Source organism: Physella acuta, unplaced genomic scaffold (assembly GCF_028476545.2).
Source record: "Physella acuta isolate Inbredline_101_S28 unplaced genomic scaffold, ASM2847654v3 ptg000079l, whole genome shotgun sequence".
Lineage (NCBI taxonomy): Eukaryota > Metazoa > Mollusca > Gastropoda > Physidae > Physella > Physella acuta.
Window position 1 is genome coordinate 1095519 of NW_026731599.1, and position 21318 is coordinate 1116836.

General features: G+C 50.1%; 2 protein-coding genes across 2 annotated transcripts; one reads left to right on the plus strand and one right to left on the minus strand.

Annotated features, from left to right (window-relative positions):
* Window positions 1–1902: 1902 nt before the first annotated feature.
* LOC131955767 (uncharacterized) lies at window positions 1903–21318 on the minus strand. The gene is made up of 2 exons (XM_059320023.1): window positions 21087–21318; window positions 1903–2835 (listed from the first exon to the last, which is right to left on the minus strand). Exon 2 carries the CDS (start codon window positions 2826–2828, stop codon window positions 2274–2276), a length of 555 nt encoding a protein of 184 aa, XP_059176006.1. The 5' UTR covers window positions 2829–2835; window positions 21087–21318; the 3' UTR covers window positions 1903–2273.
* Window positions 4106–5042, plus strand: LOC131954694 (tetra-peptide repeat homeobox protein 1-like). The gene is made up of 2 exons (XM_059318455.1): window positions 4106–4110; window positions 4232–5042. The coding sequence occupies exons 1-2, from the start codon at window positions 4106–4108 to the stop codon at window positions 5040–5042; spliced, it is 816 nt and encodes a 271-aa protein (XP_059174438.1).

Sequence of the window (21318 nt, forward strand, 5' to 3'; positions counted from 1 at the left end):
GGCACGTGGAAAATGCAATATGACATCAAATCTAACTTAATTGGATGTTTGATTAATGTAAGTACTTTTTTCCGCGCTATTATACGCACATTGTGTTCATTTGGTGAGCAACTGTTTTTAGTTAGATAGGCCTACTGTTTTTGTTTATGTTTGCGTTTTCGATTATGTTTGCCTTTAAGTTTGTGTTGATGTACGCGTTTATGTTTGCCTTTAAGTTTGTGTTGATGTATGCGTTGATGTTTGCCTTTAAGTTTGTGTTGATGTATGCGTTTATGTTTGCCTTTAAGTTTGTGTTGATGTATGCGTTTATGTTTGCCTTTAAGTTTGTGTTGATGTATGCGTTTATGTTTGCCTTTAAGTTTGTGTTGATGTATGCGTTTATGTTTGCCTTTAAGTTTGTGTTGATGTATGCGTTTATGTTTGCCTTTAAGTTTGTGTTGATGTATGCGTTTATGTTTGCCTTTAAGTTTGTGTTGATGTATGCGTTTATGTTTGCCTTTACGTTGTTTGCTTTTAACTTGCGTTATGTTTCCGCTTACGTTAATTTTTGCTTGTATGTTCACTATTATGTTGGTGTTTGCATTATATTTTGAGGTTTTTTTTTTGCATTTACGTTTGGATTAGTATTTGCATTAATGTTTACGTTTGAGTTTATATTTATATTTGCTTTTTTATTTGCGATTGCGTTTTCGTTTATGATTATATTTGTGTTTATATTTGCGCTATTTGTTTGTATTGTTGTTCCGTTTGTGTTTATATTTTCAAACGTTCATATTTACCAGTTAACTTTTACTTAAAATATATATTCCAAAATTCCGGGGAGCTGCTAAATTAGCACACGTCGCTGTCTTTAACAGAAAGGTTTACCGTACTGTCCGTGCATGGCCTGGCCGGTACGGCGAGTACAAGAATACACGAGAAAGTTGGTACGGCGAGTACAAGAATACACGAGAAAGTTGGTACGACGAGTACAAGAATACACGAGAAATTTCAGGGGAAATCACTCCCGCTTTATTTTACATGTGTTAAAAATATCAAAACAATAAACATTATTTCCACATCTGCCCATATAGCGTATATCAATATTTATAAAAGTAAGGTTATTTTTAAATTACATATGTAACAGCACATGTTATTAACATACTTCATGCAAATATGTTAGTGTTCTATGTTAAAGTGTGCTGTGTTAAATAGTGCTGTGTTAAAGTATGTTGTGTGTTAAAGGGAATATGGGCATTAAATAAATCACCAATTTTTCGTCATAATGAGTTTCCTTTTAGATGCTTCGTCCATCTTTTTATTGATAAAATAATAATTTTAAGGAAAAAAAAATAATGTGTTTAAAATACACTTTTTAAGAGCCTTTTAATATTTTCTTTTCGTGTACAAAAAGGTTTTTTTTTCGTCATTTGGAATGGTTGCAAAGCTGGATTTCTCATGTATTTGATAATAGTATTTTACATCATCTTGCAAACACCCAAAGCTTACAACCGGCTTTACAAATTACACAGAAATTGTATTTTTGTGACCTACTTTTCGATACTTTTTGCTTTTTTTTTCAGTTCGCAGTTTTTTAGCACTAAAACCCTACTTCTTTTTTTTTATTTATGAAATGCCCACCATATTTTCAGAATTTTTTAAATGCAAAAATAAAACTTGGGAATAGTGATAGCTTTGATAGAAAAAAAAAATGGTAATAATATGCACATTCTGAAACTTCTGTATGCTAAAAAGGTTGCGGTTTTTCCAGACCTTGTAGAATCCTGGCCAGTGGCTCTTTCAATTCTGGCCAGTGGCTCTTTCAATTCTGACCAGTGGCTCTTTCAATTCTGGCCAGTGGCTCTTTCAACTCTGGCCAGTGGCTCTTTCAATTCTGGCCAGTGGCTCTTTCACAGTGGCTCTTTCAATTCTGGCCAGTGGCTCTTTCAATTCTGGCCAGTGGCTCTTTCAATTCTGGCCAGTGGCTCTTTCAATTCTGGCCAGTGGATCTTTCAAAAAGTTGTCGTGACAAAGTTTTAATATATACTGAAATAAAAGCAGTTTATATTTGATTGCTATAAGTGCATAAATTTAAAAAAAAAAAGCCTTAGCGTTTTTAATAGTACCGAAAAATTCAAAATGGCGAAGGTTTTTTCGAGTTCTCATGACAACCAACATTTGTTTTTTGTGTTGTTTAATAATTACTTCTGTGCCAAACATGGTAAAAGTATTCAAAAGGCTTTAGATCTTAAATTCTAAAATAAATCTTTAAAAAGTAAACTGAGCATATCCCCTTAAATAATTGACGTGACACACTTATCAATGACAGAATTATTCCCCCTTCTCGTGTCTGTCTTCAACTCCGAGCTGATCACAATGTCTGTTTGTGTGTTTGTCTGCTCTTCTTGTCTGGTTGCCTGTTCCTCTAGAATGTCTGCCCTAGGTCTGCCCTTGTCTGCCTTACGTCTGCCCTTGTCTGCCCTGCCGATGACCGGCACATCCTCTGCCACTTTGGTCAGCCGGTGATGTGAGAAGCCGGTCAGGTCTCTACTCAACGAAAAACGTTTGCCGGTTGCGCCTCTGCTGACGTCAGCGGGTGGGGGTGTGGGCGGGCGGCCCCTGCGGGCCAGGAACATGTCTTCGGGGCAGGTGTTGGCCCTGCGCCGCGGTGAGGGCGGGATCCAGTGGTGGTCAAGCTGGCCCGCCCACGGGTCCTCTCGGCCGTCCTCGCAGGTCACGGTGATCTCCGGCAGGCGGGCCGGCAGGCCCACAGGATCGGAGTTGGCCCGCGGCCTCTTGGTCTCGTCCACATGGAGGAGGTCAAGGTCACAGCGGTCCCATGACGCCATCTTGAGTCTGTGAATAGAGAGAAGTTGGTTACTAGAGCATTAAGACCACCAGAGCCATACTAGAGACGCGGCCTACTAGATGGCCCACTAGAGATATGCGGCCCACTAAATGGCCCACTAGAGGACCCACTAGATGGCCCACTAGATGGCCCACTAGAGACATGCGGCCCACTAAATGGCCCACTAGAGGACCCACTAGATGGCCCACTAGATGGCCCACTAGAGACATGCTGCCCACTAAATGGCCCATTAGAGACATGCATCCCACTAGATGGCCCACTAGATGGCTCACTGGATGGCCCACTAGATGGCCCACTAGATGGCCCACTAGAGACATGCGGCCCACTAAATGGCCCATTAGAGACATGAATCTCACTAGATGGCCCACTAGATGGCCCACTAGATGGCCCACTAGATGGCCCACTAGATGGCCCACTGGAGACATGCGGTCCACTACATGGCCACCTAGATGGCCCATTAGAGACATGCGGTCCACTAGATGGCCCACTAGATGGCCCACTAGATGGCCCACTAGATGGCCCACTAGATGGCCCACTAGATGGCCCACTAGATGGCCCACTAGACACACGCGGCCCTTTAGATGGCCCACTAGATGGCCCATTAGATGGCCCACTAGATGGCCCATTAGATGGCCCACTAGATGGCCCACTAGAGACATGCGGCCCTTTAGATGGCCCACTAGATGGCCCACTAGATGGCCCACTGGAGACATGCTGTCCACTAAATGGCCACATAGATGGCCCACTAGATGGCCCACTAGATGGCCCACTAGAGACATGCGGCCCTTTAGATGGCCCACTAGATGGTCCATTAGATGGCCAACTAGATGGCCCATTAGAGACATGCGGCCCTTTAGATGGCCCACTAGAGGACCCACTAGATGGCCCACTAGAGGACCCACTAGAGGACCCACTAGATGGCCCACTAGAAGACCCACTAGAGGACCCACTAGATGGCCCACTAGATGGCCCACTAGATGGCCCACTAGATGGCCCACTAGATGGCCCACTAGATGGCCCACTAGATGGCCCACTGGAGACATGCGGTCCACTACATGGCCACCTAGATGGCCCATTAGAGACATGCGGTCCACTAGATGGCCCACTAGATAGCCCACTAGATGGCCCACTAGAGACATGCGGCCCTTTAGATGGCCCACTAGATGGCCCATTAGATGGCCCACTAGATGGCCCACTAGAGACATGCGGCCCTTTAGATGGCCCACTAGATGGCCCACTAGATGGCCCACTGGAGACATGCGGTCCACTAGATGGCCCACTAGATGGCCCACTTTATGGCCCACTGGAGACATGCGGTCCACTACATGGCCACCTAGATGGCCCATTAGAGACAATCGGTCCACTAGATGGCCCACTAGATAGCCCACTAGATGGCCCACTAGAGACATGCGGCCCTTTAGATGGCCCACTAGATGGCCCATTAGAGGACCCACTAGAAGGCCTACTAGAGGACCCACTAGATAGCCCACTAGAGGATCCACTAGAGGACCCACTAGAGGACCCACTAGATGGCCCACTAGATGGCCCACTAGAGGACCCACTAGAGGACCCACTAGAGGACCCACTAGATGGCCCACTAGAGGACCCACTAGATGGCCCACTAGAGGACCCACTAGATGGCCCACTAGAGGACCCACTAGATGGCCCACTAGATGGCCCACTAGAGGACCCACTAGAGGACCCACTAGATGGCCCACTAGATGGCCCACTAGAAGACCCACTAGATGACCCACTAGATGGCCCACTAGAGGACCCACTAGATGGCCCACTAGATGGCCCACTAGAGGACCCACTAGATGGCCCACTAGAGGACTCACTAGAGGACCCACTAGATGGCCCACTAGAGGACCCACTAGATGGCCCACTAGATGGCCCACTAGAGGACCCACTAGAGGACCCACTAGATGGCCCACTAGATGACCCACTAGAGGACCCACTAGAGGACCCACTAGATGGCCCACTAGAGGACCCACTAGATGGCCCACTAGATGGCCCACTAGATGGCCCACTGGATGGCCCACTAGAGGACCCACTAGATGGCCCACTAGAGCCAACAAGCACATCACGTCATCTGAACAAAAGCAGAGCTAGAAAACTGAGCCAATTTGTCCAGAACTTTGCCGAGTGCTTGAAAAAAGTTTTTTACATGAGAGCTGAAATGGCCATCATTTGATTCACGCACACACACACACATACAAAGCTTTTAACATTAGAGCTGAAATGGCCATCATTTGATTCACGCACGCACGCACACACACACATACAAACATACACACATAAAAATACACACATACATAAACACACATATAAATACACACATAGAAACACACACATGCGAACACACACACATATACAAACACACACATATAAACACACACACATATATACAAACACACACATACAAACACACTCAGACACATACAAACACAAGCACACACATATAAAAATACACACACACATATACAAACACACCTATTTACACACGCGCCAAATTTGTTTTAGTCCAAAGACATTATATCAGTGGTGGCTCGTTTTGTGATCCACATAAGCTACCAAACACATAAACACACAAACACGCGAGTACACTCAACACATAAACACACAAACACGACTGTACATTCAACACATAAACACACAAACACTCGAGTACACTCCACACATAAACACACAAACACGCGAGTACACTCAACACATAAACACACAAACACACGAGTACACTCCACACATAAACACACAAACACGCGAGTACACTCAACACATAAACACACAAACACTCGAGTACACTCCACACATAAACACACAAACACGCGAGTACAATTAACACATAAACACACAAACATAAAGCGTTTGGGTAAAAAAAAACAAGATATCGATTTCGAAACGTCGTAGTGATAAAAATCAATTATGTGCGTATCGATACCGAGCGTCAAACGTCCCGTTTTTTTTCCAGCAAATGAAAGCCATCGGACGCCATCTTGTGGGCTGCACTAATGGGCAAATGGGGGGCGTTAAGAGGCCTCGTCTGGTGGCTAAATTATGGCAAGATGGCCGACAATCCTAAGCTGTGACGTCACAATCAATCTCAGAGACATGACAGAGTACAAAAACATTTCACAGAAAACACAGCGACTGTCAGCATTCACTGTGGTGGCAGGCAACATGGCCATGTCCGGCAGGTCAGATGGCCATGTCCTGCAGGTCAGATGGCCATGTCCTGCATGTCCGGCAGGTCAGATGGCCATGTCCGGCAGGTCAGATGGCCATGTCCGGCAGGTCAGATGGCCATGTCCGGCAGGTCAGATGGCCATGTCCGGCAGGTCAGATGGCCATGTCCTGCATGTCCGGCAGGTCAGATGGCCATGTCCGGCAGGTCAGATGGCCATATCCGGCATGTCAGATGGCCATATCCGGCATGTCAGATGGCCATATCCGGCATGTCAGATGGCCATGTCAGGCAGGTCAGATGGCCATATCCGGCATGTCAGATGGCCATATCCGGCATGTCAGATGGCCATGTGAGGCAGGTCAGATGGCCATGTCAGGCAGGTCAGATGGCCATGTCCTGCATGTCCGGCAGGTCAGATGGCCATGTCCGGCAGGTCAGATGGCCATATCCGGCATGTCAGATGGCCATATCCGGCATGTCAGATGGCCATATCCGGCATGTCAGATGGCCATGTCAGGCAGGTCAGATGGCCATGTCCTGCATGTCCGGCAGGTCAGATGGCCATGTCCGGCAGGTCAGATGGCCATTTCCGGCAGGTCACATGGCCATGTCAGGCAGGTCAGATGGCCATGTCCGGCAGGTCACATGGCCATGTCCTGCAGGTCAGATGGCCATGTCAGGCAGGTCAGATGGCCATATCCGGCATGTCAGATGGCCATGTCAGGCAGGTCAGATGGCCATGTCCTGCATGTCCGGCAGGTCAGATGGCCATGTCCGGCAGGTCAGATGGCCATGTCCGGCAGGTCAGATGGCCATGTCCGGCATGTCCGGCAGGTCAGATGGCCATGTCCGGCAGGTCAGATGGCCATGTCCGGCATGTCCGGTAGGTCAGATGGCCATGTCCAGCAGGTCACGTGGCCATGTCCGGCATGTCCGGCAGGTCAGATGGCCATGTCCGGCAGGTCAGATGGCCATGTCCGGCAGGTCAGATGGCCATGTTTGGCAGGTCACATGGCCATGTCCGGCAGGTCAGATTGCCATGTCCGGTAGGTCAGATGGCCATGTCCGGCATGTCCGGCAGGTCAGATGGCCATGTCCGGCAGGTCCGGCAGGTAAGATGGCCATGTCCGGCAGGTCCGGCAGGTCAGATGGCCATGTCCGGCAGGTCAGATGGCCATGTCCGGCAGGTCCGGCAGGTCAGATGGCCATGTCCGGCAGGTCACATGGCCATGTCCGGCAGGTCAGATGGCCATGTCCGGCAGGTCACATGGCCATGTCCGGCATGTCCGGTAGGTCAGATGGCCATGTCCGGCAGGTCAGATGGCCATGTTAGGCATGTCCGGCAGGTCACATGGCCATGTCCGGCAGGTCAGAGGGCCATGTCCGGCAGGTCAGATGGCCATGTCCGGCAGGTCCGGCAGGTCAGATGGCCATGTCCGGCAGGTCACATGGCCATGTCCGACAGGTCAGATGGCCATGTTAGGCATGTCCGGCAGGTCACATGGCCATGTCCGGTAGATCAGATGGCCATGTCCGGCAGGTCAGATGGCCATGTCCGGCAGGTCAGATGGCCATGTCCGGCATGTCCGGCAGGTCAGATGGCCATGTCCGGCAGGTCTGGCAGGTCAGATGGCCATGTCCGGCAGGTCCGGCAGGTCAGATGGCCATGTCCGGCAGGTCAGATGGCCATGTCCGGTAGGTCAGATGGCCATGTCCGGCAGGTCCGGCAGGTCAGATGGCCATGTCCGGCAGGTCACATGGCCATGTCCGGTAGGTCAGATGGCCATGTCCGGCAGGTCAGATGGCCATGTCCGGCAGGTCAGATGGCCATGTCCGGCATGTCCGGCAGGTCAGATGGCCATGTCCGGCAGGTCCGGCAGGTCAGATGGCCATGTCCGGCAGGTAACATGGCCATGTCCGGCATGTAACATGGCCATGTCCGGTAGGTCAGATGGCCATGTCCAGCAGGTCACGTGGCCATGTCCGGCATGTCCGGCAGGTCAGATGGCCATGTCCGGCAGGTCAGATGGCCATGTCCGGCAGGTCACATGGCCATGTCCGGTAGGTCAGATGGCCATGTCCGGCAGGTCAGATGGCCATGTCCGGTAGGTCAGATGGCCATGTCCGGCATGTCCAGCAGGTCAGATGGCCATGTCCGGTAGGTCAGATGGCCATGTCCGGCATGTCCGGCAGGTCAGATGGCCATGTCCGGCAGGTCAGATGGCCATGTCCGACAGGTCAGATGGCCATGTCCGGCATGTCCGGCAGGTCAGATGGCCATGTCCGGCAGGTCCGGCAGGTCAGATGGCCATGTCCGGCAGGTCCGGCAGGTCAGATGGCCATGTCCGGCAGGTCAGATGGCCATGTCCGGCAGGTCAGATGGCCATGTCCGGCAGGTCCGGCAGGTCAGATGGCCATGTCCGGCAGGTCACATGGCCATGTCCGGTAGGTCAGATGGCCATGTCCGGCAGGTCAGATGGCCATGTCCGGCAGGTCAGATGGCCATGTCCGGCATGTCCGGCAGGTCAGATGGCCATGTCCGGCAGGTCCGGCAGGTCAGATGGCCATGTCCGGCAGGTCAGATAGCCATGTCCGGCAGGTCACATGGCCATGTCAGGCAGGTCAGATGGCCATGTCCGGCAGGTCACATGGCCATGTCCTGCAGGTCAGATGGCCATATCCGGCATGTCAGATGGCCATATCCGGCATGTCAGATGGCCATGTCCTGCATGTCCGGCAGGTCAGATGGCCATGTCCGGCAGGTCAGATGGCCATGTCCGGCAGGTCAGATGGCCATGTCCGGCATGTCCGGCAGGTCAGATGGCCATGTCCGGCAGGTCAGATGGCCATATCCGGCATGTCCGGCAGGTCAGATGGCCATGTCCGGCAGGTCAGATGGCCATGTCCGGCATGTCCGGCAGGTCAGATGGCCATGTCCGGCATGTCCGGCAGGTCAGATGGCCATGTCCGGCAGGTCAGATGGCCATGTCCGGCATGTCCGGCAGGTCAGATGGCCATGTCCGGCAGGTCAGATGGCCATGTCCGGCAGGTCACATGGCCATGTCAGGCAGGTCAGATGGCCATGTCCGGCAGGTCACATGGCCATGTCCTGCAGGTCAGATGGCCATATCCGGCATGTCAGATGGCCATATCCGGCATGTCAGATGGCCATGTCAGGCAGGTCAGATGGCCATGTCCTGCATGTCCGGCAGGTCAGATGGCCATGTCCGGCAGGTCAGATGGCCATGTCCGGCAGGTCAGATGGCCATGTCCGGCAGGTAACATGGCCATGTCCGGCAGGTAACATGGCCATGTCCGGTAGGTCAGATGGCCATGTCCAGCAGGTCACGTGGCCATGTCCGGCATGTCCGGCAGGTCAGATGGCCATGTCCGGCAGGTCAGATGGCCATGTCCGGCAGGTCAGATGGCCATGTCCGGCAGGTCACATGGCCATGTCCGGCAGGTCAGATGGCCATGTCCGGTAGGTCAGATGGCCATGTCCGGCATGTCCGGCAGGTCAGTTGGCCATGTCCGGTAGGTCAGATGGCCATGTCCGGCATGTCCGGCAGGTCAGATGGCCATGTCCGGCAGGTCCGGCAGGTAAGATTGCTATGTCCGGCAGGTCCGGCAGGTCAGATGGCCATGTCCGGCAGGTCAGATGGCCATGTCCGGCAGGTCCGGCAGGTCAGATGGCCATGTCCGGCAGGTCACATGGCCATGTCCGGCAGGTCAGATGGCCATGTCCGGCAGGTCACATGGCCATGTCCGGCATGTCCGGTAGGTCAGATGGCCATGTCCGGTAGGTCAGATGGCCATGTTAGGCATGTCCGGCAGGTCACATGGCCATGTCCGGCAGGTCAGATGGCCATGTCCGGCAGGTCAGATGGCCATGTCCGGCAGGTCCGGCAGGTCAGATGGCCATGTCCGGCAGGTCACATGGCCATGTCCGACAGGTCAGATGGCCATGTTAGGCATGTCCGGCAGGTCACATGGCCATGTCCGGTAGGTCAGATGGCCATGTCCGGCAGGTCAGATGGCCATGTCCGGCAGGTCAGATGGCCATGTCCGGCATGTCCGGCAGGTCAGATGGCCATGTCCGGCAGGTCCGGCAGGTCAGATGGCCATGTCCGGCAGGTCCGGCAGGTCAGATGGCCATGTCCGGTAGGTCAGATGGCCATGTCCGGCATGTCCGGCCGGTCAGATGGCCATGTCCGGCAGGTCCGGCAGGTCAGATGGCCATGTCCGGCAGGTCCGGCAGGTCACATGGCCATGTCCGGTAGGTCAGATGGCCATGTCCGGCAGGTCAGATGGCCATGTCCGGCAGGTCAGATGGCCATGTCCGGCATGTCCGGCAGGTCAGATGGCCATGTCCGGCAGGTCCGGCAGGTCAGATGGCCATGTCCGGCAGGTAACATGGCCATGTCCGGCATGTAACATGGCCATGTCCGGTAGGTCAGATGGCCATGTCCAGCAGGTCACGTGGCCATGTCCGGCATGTCCGGCAGGTCAGATGGCCATGTCCTGCAGGTCAGATGGCCATGTCCGACAGGTCACATGGCCATGTCCGGTAGGTCAGATGGCCATGTCCGGCAGGTCAGATGGCCATGTCCGGCAGGTCACATGGCCATGTCCGGCAGGTCAGATGGCCATGTCCGGTAGGTCAGATGGCCATGTCCGGCATGTCCGGCAGGTCAGATGGCCATGTCCGGTAGGTCAGATGGCCATGTCCGGCATGTCCGGCAGGTCAGATGGCCATGTCCGGCAGGTCCGGCAGGTAAGATGGCCATGTCCGGCAGGTCCGGCAGGTCAGATGGCCATGTCCGGCAGGTCAGATGGCCATGTCCGGCAGGTCCGGCAGGTCAGATGGCCATGTCCGGCAGGTCACATGGCCATGTCCGGCAGGTCAGATGGCCATGTCCGGCAGGTCACATGGCCATGTCCGGCATGTCCGGTAGGTCAGATGGCCATGTCCGGCAGGTCAGATGGCCATGTTAGGCATGTCCGGCAGGTCACATGGCCATGTCCGGCAGGTCAGATGGCCATGTCCGGCAGGTCAGATGGCCATGTCCGGCAGGTCCGGCAGGTCAGATGGCCATGTCCGGCAGGTCACATGGCCATGTCCGGCAGGTCAGATGGCCATGTTAGGCATGTCCGGCAGGTCACATGGCCATGTCCGGTAGGTCAGATGGCCATGTCCGGCAGGTCAGATGGCCATGTCCGGCAGGTCAGATGGCCATGTCCGGCATGTCCGGCAGGTCAGATGGCCATGTCCGGCAGGTCCGGCAGGTCAGATGGCCATGTCCGGCAGGTCCGGCAGGTCAGATGGCCATGTCCGGCAGGTCAGATGGCCATGTCCGGCAGGTCAGATGGCCATGTCCGGCAGGTCCGACAGGTCAGATGGCCATGTCCGGCAGGTCAGATGGCCATGTCCGGCAGGTCAGATGGCCATGTCCGGCATGTCCGGCAGGTCAGATGGCCATGTCCGGCAGGTCCGGCAGGTCAGATGGCCATGTCCGGCAGGTCCGGCAGGTCAGATGGCCATGTCCGGTAGGTCAGATGGCCATGTCCGGCAGGTCAGATGGCCATGTCAGGCATGTCCGGCAGGTCAGATGGCCATGTCCGGCAGGTCAGATGGCCATGTCCGGCATGTCAGATGGCCATGTCCGGCAGGTCAGATGGCCATGTCCGGCAGGTCACATGGCCAGGTCACAAATATTAATACATATATAAATTTTTTAATTAAAAAAATATTTAGTCTGAAATACGGAGGCTTTAATTCTGTTATACATTTATATGTAATAGAATGTAATAGGGCCTAGAATGTACCAGTCTTCTTTGTTTTCATCTTGTTTTTAAATTAGCCATGAATAGCTCAACTCACAGCAGCAATAGTTCAACCACCTGTACCGCCCACACCATAACATAACTACCTCAACTCACAGCAGCAATAGTTCAACCACCTGTACCGCCCACACCATGACATAACTCAACTCACAGCAGCAATAGTTCAACCACCTGTACCGCCCACACCATGACATAACTCAACTCACAGCAGCAATAGTTCAACCACCTGTACCGCCCACACCATGACATAACTACCTCAACTCACAGCAGCAATAGTTCAACCACCTGTACCGCCCACACCATGACATAACTACCTCAACTCACAACAGCAATAGTTCAACCACCTGTACCGTCCACACCATGACATAACTCAACTCACAGCAGCAATAGTTCAACCACCTGTACCGCCCACACCAACTCACAGCAGCAATAGTTCAACCACCTGTACCGCCCACACCATGACATAACTCAACTCACAGCAGCAATAGTTCAACCACCTGTACCGCCCACACCAACTCACAGCAGCAATAGTTCAACCACCTGTACCGCCCACACCATGACATAACTACCTCAACTCACAGCAGCAATAGTTCAACCACCTGTACCGCCCACACCATGACATAACTCCAATAGTTCAACCACCTGTACCGCCCACACCAACTCACAGCAGCAATAGTTCAACCACCTGTACCGCTCACACCAACTCACAGCAGCAATAGTTCAACCACCTGTACCGCCCACACCAACTCACAGCAGCAATAGTTCAACCACCTGTACCGCCCACACCATGACATAACTACCTCAACTCACAGCAGCAATAGTTCAACCACCTGTACCGCCCACACCATGACATAACTAACTCAACTCACAGCAGCAATAGTTCAACCACCTGTACCGCCCACACCATGACATAACTACCTCAACTCACAGCAGCAATAGTTCAACCACCTGTACCGCCCACACCATGACATAACAACTCACAGCAGCAATAGTTCAACCACCTGTACCGCCCACACCATGACATAACTCAACTCACAGCAGCAATAGTTCAACCACCTGTACCGCCCACACCATGACATAACTACCTCAACTCATAGCAGCAATAGTTCAACCACCTGTACCGCCCACACCATGACATAACTCAACTCACAGCAGCAATAGTTCAACCACCTGTACCGCCCACACCATGACATAACTAACTCAACTCACAACAGCAATAGTTCAACCACCTGTACCGCCCACACCATGACATAACTAACTCAACTCACAGCAGCAATAGTTCAACCACCTGTACCGCCCACACCATGACATAACTCAACTCACAGCAGCAATAGTTCAACCACCTGTACCGCCCACACCAACTCACAACAGCAATAGTTCAACCACCTGTACCGCCCACACCATGACATAACTCAACTCACAGCAGCAATAGTTCAACCACCTGTACCGCCCACACCATGACATAACTCAACTCACAGCAGCAATAGTTCAACCACCTGTACCGCCCACACCATGACATACCTCAACTCACAGCAGCAATAGTTCAACCACCTGTACCGCCCACACCATGACATAACTCAACTCACAGCAGCAAACTCACAGCAGCAATAGTTCAACCACCTGTACCGCCCACACCATGACATACCTCAACTCACAGCAGCAATAGTTCAACCACCTGTACCGCCCACACCATGACATAACTACCTCAACTCACAGCAACAATAGTTCAACCACCTGTACCGCCCACACCATGACATAACTCAACTCACAGCAGCAATAGTTCAACCACCTGTACCGCCCACACCATGACATAACTCAACTCACAGCAGCAATAGTTCAACCACCTGTACCGCCCACACCATGACATAACTCAACTCACAGCAGCAATAGTTCAACCACCTGTACCGCCCACACCATGACATAACTACCTCAACTCACAGCAGCAATAGTTCAACCACCTGTACCGCCCACACCATGACATAACTACCTCAACTCACAACAGCAATAGTTCAACCACCTGTACCGTCCACACCATGACATAACTCAACTCACAGCAGCAATAGTTCAACCACCTGTACCGCCCACACCAACTCACAGCAGCAATAGTTCAACCACCTGTACCGCCCACACCATGACATAACTCAACTCACAGCAGCAATAGTTCAACCACCTGTACCGCCCACACCAACTCACAGCAGCAATAGTTCAACCACCTGTACCGCCCACACCATGACATAACTACCTCAACTCACAGCAGCAATAGTTCAACCACCTGTACCGCCCACACCATGACATAACTCAACTCACAGCAGCAATAGTTCAACCACCTGTACCGCCCACACCAACTCACAGCAGCAATAGTTCAACCACCTGTACCGCCCACACCATGACATAACTCACTCAACTCACAGCAGCAATAGTTCAACCACCTGTACCGCCCACACCATGACATAACTACCTCAACTCACAGCAGCAATAGTTCAACCACCTGTACCGCCCACACCATGACATAACTACCTCAACTCATAGCAGCAATAGTTCAACCACCTGTACCGCCCACACCATGACATAACTCAACTCACAGCAGCAATAGTTCAACCACCTGTACCGCCCACACCATGACATAACTACCTCAACTCATAGCAGCAATAGTTCAACCACCTGTACCGCCCACACCATGACATAACTCAACTCACAGCAGCAATAGTTCAACCACCTGTACCGCCCACACCAACTCACAGCAGCAATAGTTCAACCACCTGTACCGCCCACACCATGACATAACTAACTCAACTCACAACAGCAATAATTCAACCACCTGTACCGCCCACACCATGACATAACTACCTCAACTCACAGCAGCAATAGTTCAACCACCTGTACCGCCCACACCATGACATAACTCAACTCACAGCAGCAATAGTTCAACCACCTGTACCGCCCACACCATGACATACCTCAACTCACAGCAGCAATAGTTCAACCACCTGTACCGCCCACACCATGACATAACTCAACTCACAGCAGCAATAGTTCAACCACCTGTACCGCCCACACCATGACATAACTCAACTCACAGCAGCAATAGTTCAACCACCTGTACCGCCCACACCAACTCACAGCAGCAATAGTTCAACCACCTGTACCGCCCACACCATGACATAACTACCTCAACTCACAGCAGCAATAGTTCAACCACCTGTATCGCCCACACCATGACATAACTACCTCAACTCACAGCAGCAATAGTTCAACCACCTGTACCGCCCACACCATGACATAACTCAACTCACAGCAGCAATAGTTCAACCACCTGTACCGCCCACACCATGACATAACTACCTCAACTCACAGCAGCAATAGTTCAACCACCTGTACCGCCCACACCATGACATAACTCAACTCACAGCAGCAATAATTCAACCACCTGTACCGCCCACACCATGACATAACTCAACTCACAGCAGCAATAGTTCAACCACCTGTACCGCCCACACCATGACATAACTCAACTCACAGCAGCAATAGTTCAACCACCTGTACCGCCCACACCATGACATAACTCAACTCACAGCAGCAATAGTTCAACCACCTGTACCGCCCACACCATGACATAACTAACTCAACTCACAACAGCAATAGTTCAACCACCTGTATCGCCCACACCATGACATAACTACCTCAACTCACAGCAGCAATAGTTCAACCACCTGTACCGCCCACACCATGACATAACTACCTCAACTCACAGCAGCAATAGTTCAACCACCTGTACCGCCCACACCATGACATAACTACCTCAACTCACAGCAGCAATAGTTCAACCACCTGGCCAAGTTTAGCTGCCCACCTGGCCAACTTTAGCTGCCCACCTGGCCAAGTTTAGCCGGCCACCTGCCAACTTTGGCTGGCCACCTGGCCAACTTTAGCTGGCCAACTTTAACTGGCCACCTGGCCAACTTTAGCTGGCCACCTGGCCATGTGACACTGTGATAAACAAGGTTCCCCACGACCACGTGGCCTGACAATACAACACCGTTCGACGTGTCAATCACAGCGGCGTGCGGCTAATTGGGCCGTCAAGACGGTCACAGTAGTCATTAGAACTAAGTAGCCGTGCGCCATTAGACCTAAGTAGCCGTGCGTCATTACACCTAAGTAGCCGTGCGTCATTAGACCTAAGTAGCCGAGCGTCATCAGACCTGGGTAGCCGTGCGTCATTAGACCTAAGTAGCCGTGCGTCATTAGACCTAAGTGGCCGTGCGTCATTAGACCTAAGTAGCCGTGCGTCATTAGACCTGGGTAGCCGTGCGTCATTACACCTAAGTAGCCGTGCGTCATTAGACCTGGGTAGCCGTGCGTCATTACACCTAAGTAGCCGTGCGTCATTAGACCTGGGTAGCCGTGCGTCATTAGACCTGGGTAGCAGTGCGTCATCACACTAGGTTATCCGTGCGTCATCCGACCTTTGACCTGGCGTGACCGCGCTACAGCCAGCGCCGAGACCAATTTGTCGGTACCAGACTGGAAAGTGACGTCACTAATGAAACCAAATCAGCGGCCTTGGTCACCTGAAAGGTCAGTAGGTCAACTACTGGTGTCCACAACCAAAGCTCATATGTCATGGTGAAGGTCAGGCAAGTGACAGACAGTCATGCGAGACAGACACGTGAGACAGGCATGTGAGACAGACATGTGAGACAGACATGAGAGACAGACATGCGAGACAGACACGTGAGACAGACACGTGAGACAGGCATGTGAGACAGACATGTGAGACAGACATGTGAGACAGACATGAGATACAGACACGTGAGACAGACATGTGAGACAGACATGTGAGACAGACATGTGAGACAGACATGTGAGACAGGCATGCGAGACAGACATGTGAGACAGACATGAGAGACAGACATGTGAGACAGACATGTGAGACAGACACGTGAGACAGACATGTGAGACAGACATGTGAGACAGACATGTGAGACAGACACGTGAGACAGACATGTGAGACAGACATGTGAGACAGACATGTGAGACAGACATGTGAGACAGACATGAGAGACAGACATGTGAGACAGACACGTGAGACAGACATGTGAGACAGACATGTGAGACAGACATGTGAGACAGACATGTGAGACAGACATGTGAGACAGACATGTGAGACAGACACGTGAGACAGACATGTGAGACAGACATGAGATACAGACATGTGAGACAGACATGTGAGACAGACATGTGAGACAGACATGTGAGACAGACACGTGAGACAGACATGTGAGACAGACATGAGATACAGACATGTGAGACAGAGAGACAGACATGAGACAGACATGTTAGACAGACATGTTAGACAGACATGTGAGACAGACACGTGAGACAGACATGAGACAGACATCAGACAGACAGACTAGAGAGACAGACATGTGAGACAGACATGTGAGACAGACATGTGAGACAGACATGTGAGACAGACATGTAAGACAGACATGTGAGACAGACACGTGAGACAGACATGAGACAGACATCAGACAGACAGACATGAGAGACAGACATGTGAGACAGACATGTGAGACAGACATGAGACAGACATGTAAGACAGACACGTGAGACAGGCATGCGAGACAGACATGTGAGACAGACATGTGAGACAGACATGTGAGACAGAGAGACAGACATGAGACAGACATGTTAGACAGACATGTTAGACAGACATGTGAGACAGACACGTGAGACAGACATGAGACAGACATCAGACAGACAGACTAGAGAGACAGACATGTGAGACAGACATGTGAGACAGACATGTGAGACAGACATGTGAGACAGACATGTGAGACAGACATGTAAGACAGACATGTGAGACAGACACGTGAGGCAGACATGAGACAGACATCAGACAGACAGACATGAGAGACAGACATGTGAGACAGACATGTGAGACAGACATGAGACAGACATGTAAGACAGACATGTGAGACAGACATGTGAGACAGACATGTTAGACAGACATGTGAGACAGACACGTGAGACAGACATGAGACAGACATCAGACAGACAGACATGAGAGACAGACATGTGAGACAGACATGTGAGACAGACATGAGACAGACATGTAAGACAGACATGTGAGACAGACATGTGAGACAGACATGTGAGACAGACATGAGATACAGACATGTGAGACAGACATGAGACAGACATGTGAGACAGACATGTGAGACAGACATGTTAGACAAACATGAAAGACAGACATGTGAGACAGACATGTGAGACAGACATGTGAGACAGACATGTGAGACAGAGAGACAGACATGTGAGACATACATGTGAGACAGACATGTGAGACAGACATGTGAGACAGACATGTGAGACATACATGAGAGACAGACATGTGAGACAGACATGTGAGACAGACATGTGAGACAGACATGTGCGACAGAGAGACAGACATGTGAGACAGACATATGAGACAGAGAGACAGACATGAGACAGACATGAGAGACAGACATGTGAGACAGACATGTGAGACAGAGAGACAGACATGAGAGACAGACATGTGAGACAGAGAGACAGACATGTGAGACAGAGAGACAGACATGTGAGACAGACATGTGAGACAGACATGTGAGACAGACATGAGAGACAGACATGTGAGACAGACATGTGAGACAGACATGTGAGACAGACATGTGAGACAGACATGTGAGACAGACATGTGAGACAGACATGTGAGACAGACATGTGAGACAGACATGTGAGACAGACATGTGAGACAGACATGAGAGACAGACATGTGAGACAGAGAGACAGACATGAGACAGACATGAGAGACAGACATGTGAGACAGACATGTGAGACAGACATATTAGACAGACATATGAGACAGACATGTGAGACAGACATGTGAGACAGAGAGACAGACATGTGAGACAGACATGTGGGACAGACATGTGAGACAGAGAGACGGTCATGTGAGACAGACATGTGAAACATACATGTGAGACAGACATGTGAGACAGACATGAGAGGCAGACATATGAGACAGACATGTGAGACAGACATGTGAGACAGACATGTGAGACAGACATGTGAGACAGAGAGACAGACATGAGACAGACATGAGAGACAGACATGTGAGACAGACATGTGAGACAGACATATTAGACAGACATATGAGACAGACATGTGAGACAGACATGTGAGACAGACATATTAGACAGACATATGAGACAGACATGTGAGACAGACATGTGAGACAGAGAGACAGACATGTGAGACAGACATGTGAGACAGACATGTGAGACAGAGAGACGGTCATGTGAGACAGACATGTGAAACATACATGAGAGGCAGACATATGAGACAGACATGTGAGACAGACATGTGAGACAGACATGTGAGACAGACATGTGAGACATACATGAGACAGACATGTGAGACAGACACGTGAGACAGACATGTGAGACATACATGAGACAGACATGTGAGACAGACACGTGAGACAGACATGAGACAGACATGTGAGACAGAGAGACAGACATTAAAGACAGACACGTGAGACATACATGTGAGACAGACATGTGAGACAGAGATACAGACATGTGAGACAGACATGAGAGACAGACATGTGAGACAGAGAGACAGACATGTGAGACAGACATGAGACAGACATGTGAGACAGAGAGACAGACATTAGAGACAGACACGTGAGACAGACATGTGAGACAGACATGTGAGACAGAGATACAGACATGTGAGACAGACATGAGAGACAGACATGTGAGACAGAGAGACAGACATGTGAGACAGACAGGAGAGATAGACATGTGAGACAAACATGAGAGACAGACATGTGAGACAGACACGTGAGACAGACATGTGAGACAGAGAGACAGTCATGTGAGACAGACATGTGAGACAGAGAGACAGACATGTGAGACAGACATGAGACAGACATGTGAGACAGACAGGAGAGACAGACATGTGAGACAGACATGAGAGACAGACATGTGAGACAGACACGTGAGACAGACATGTGAGACAGAGAGACAGTCATGTGAGACAGACATGTGAGACAGACATGAGACAGACATGTTAGACAGAGAGACAGACATTAGAGACAGACACGTGAGACATACATGTGAGACATACATTAGACAGACATGTGAGACAGACACGGTCGACAGACATGTGAGACATACATTAGACAGACATGTGAGACAGACACGTGAGACAGACATGTGAGACAGAGAGACAGTCATGTGAGACAGACATGTGAGACAGACATGAGACAGACATGTTAGACAGAGAGACAGACATTAGAGACAGACACGTGAGACATACATGTGAGACATACATTAGACAGACATGTGAGACAGACACGGTCGACAGACATGTGAGACATACATTAGACAGACACGTGAGACAGACACGGTCGACAGACATGTGAGACAGACATGGGAGAGAGCGAGAGAGATTTAGGAGCATAATGTGATTAAAAGAAACCACTCCCTCCCCTTGTGAGTCGTGTGGTGGGGGGGGGGATGAGAGAGCGGGGGGAGCCCAGAGAATCAACATCTTTATCGACAAAAGCTGGCACAGAGAGCCCTGAGGGCGGCTGTTCGATATGTCAGCTTTAGGGAGTGGAACTGGTACAGCGAGTATGTACACAGGTCTAGAAACACACATACAGAACTATGTGTGTGTTTCATACGTTAGCAGACTTTTATGGTAATCATATAAGCATATATATATATATATATATATATATATATATATATATATATATATATATATATATATATATATATATATATATATATATATATATATATATATATTTTAATTTATTTATATATATATATATATATATATATATATATATATATATATATATATATATATATATATATATATATATATATATATATATATATATATATATATATATATATATATATATATATATATATATATATATATATATATTTACATATATATATATATATATATATATATATATATATATATATATATATATATATATATATATATATATATATATATATATATATATATATATATATATATATATATATATATATATATATATATATATATATATATATATATATATATATATATAGTGCTCAATAGGAGTGGGCTTAACCCACCCAAACTATACAAGCTGACAAAACTTACCTGAAGACGACACAAAAAGTCACTTGACCATCCAGGTGTGATAGAATGAACTGTTGGCTGTCTAAATGTGGAGCCGTCAGAATCGTATACGGTCCAAATGTTTGGCCGTCCACGTGTTGCTACTCCTGCTGGCCGTCCACGTCTGCTCACACTTCTGGCAACACTCGCACACATGACGTCACAGCGCGCGCCAGTCACGAGTCAGTCGAGTAAAGCGGTCATTGAGAGCAAA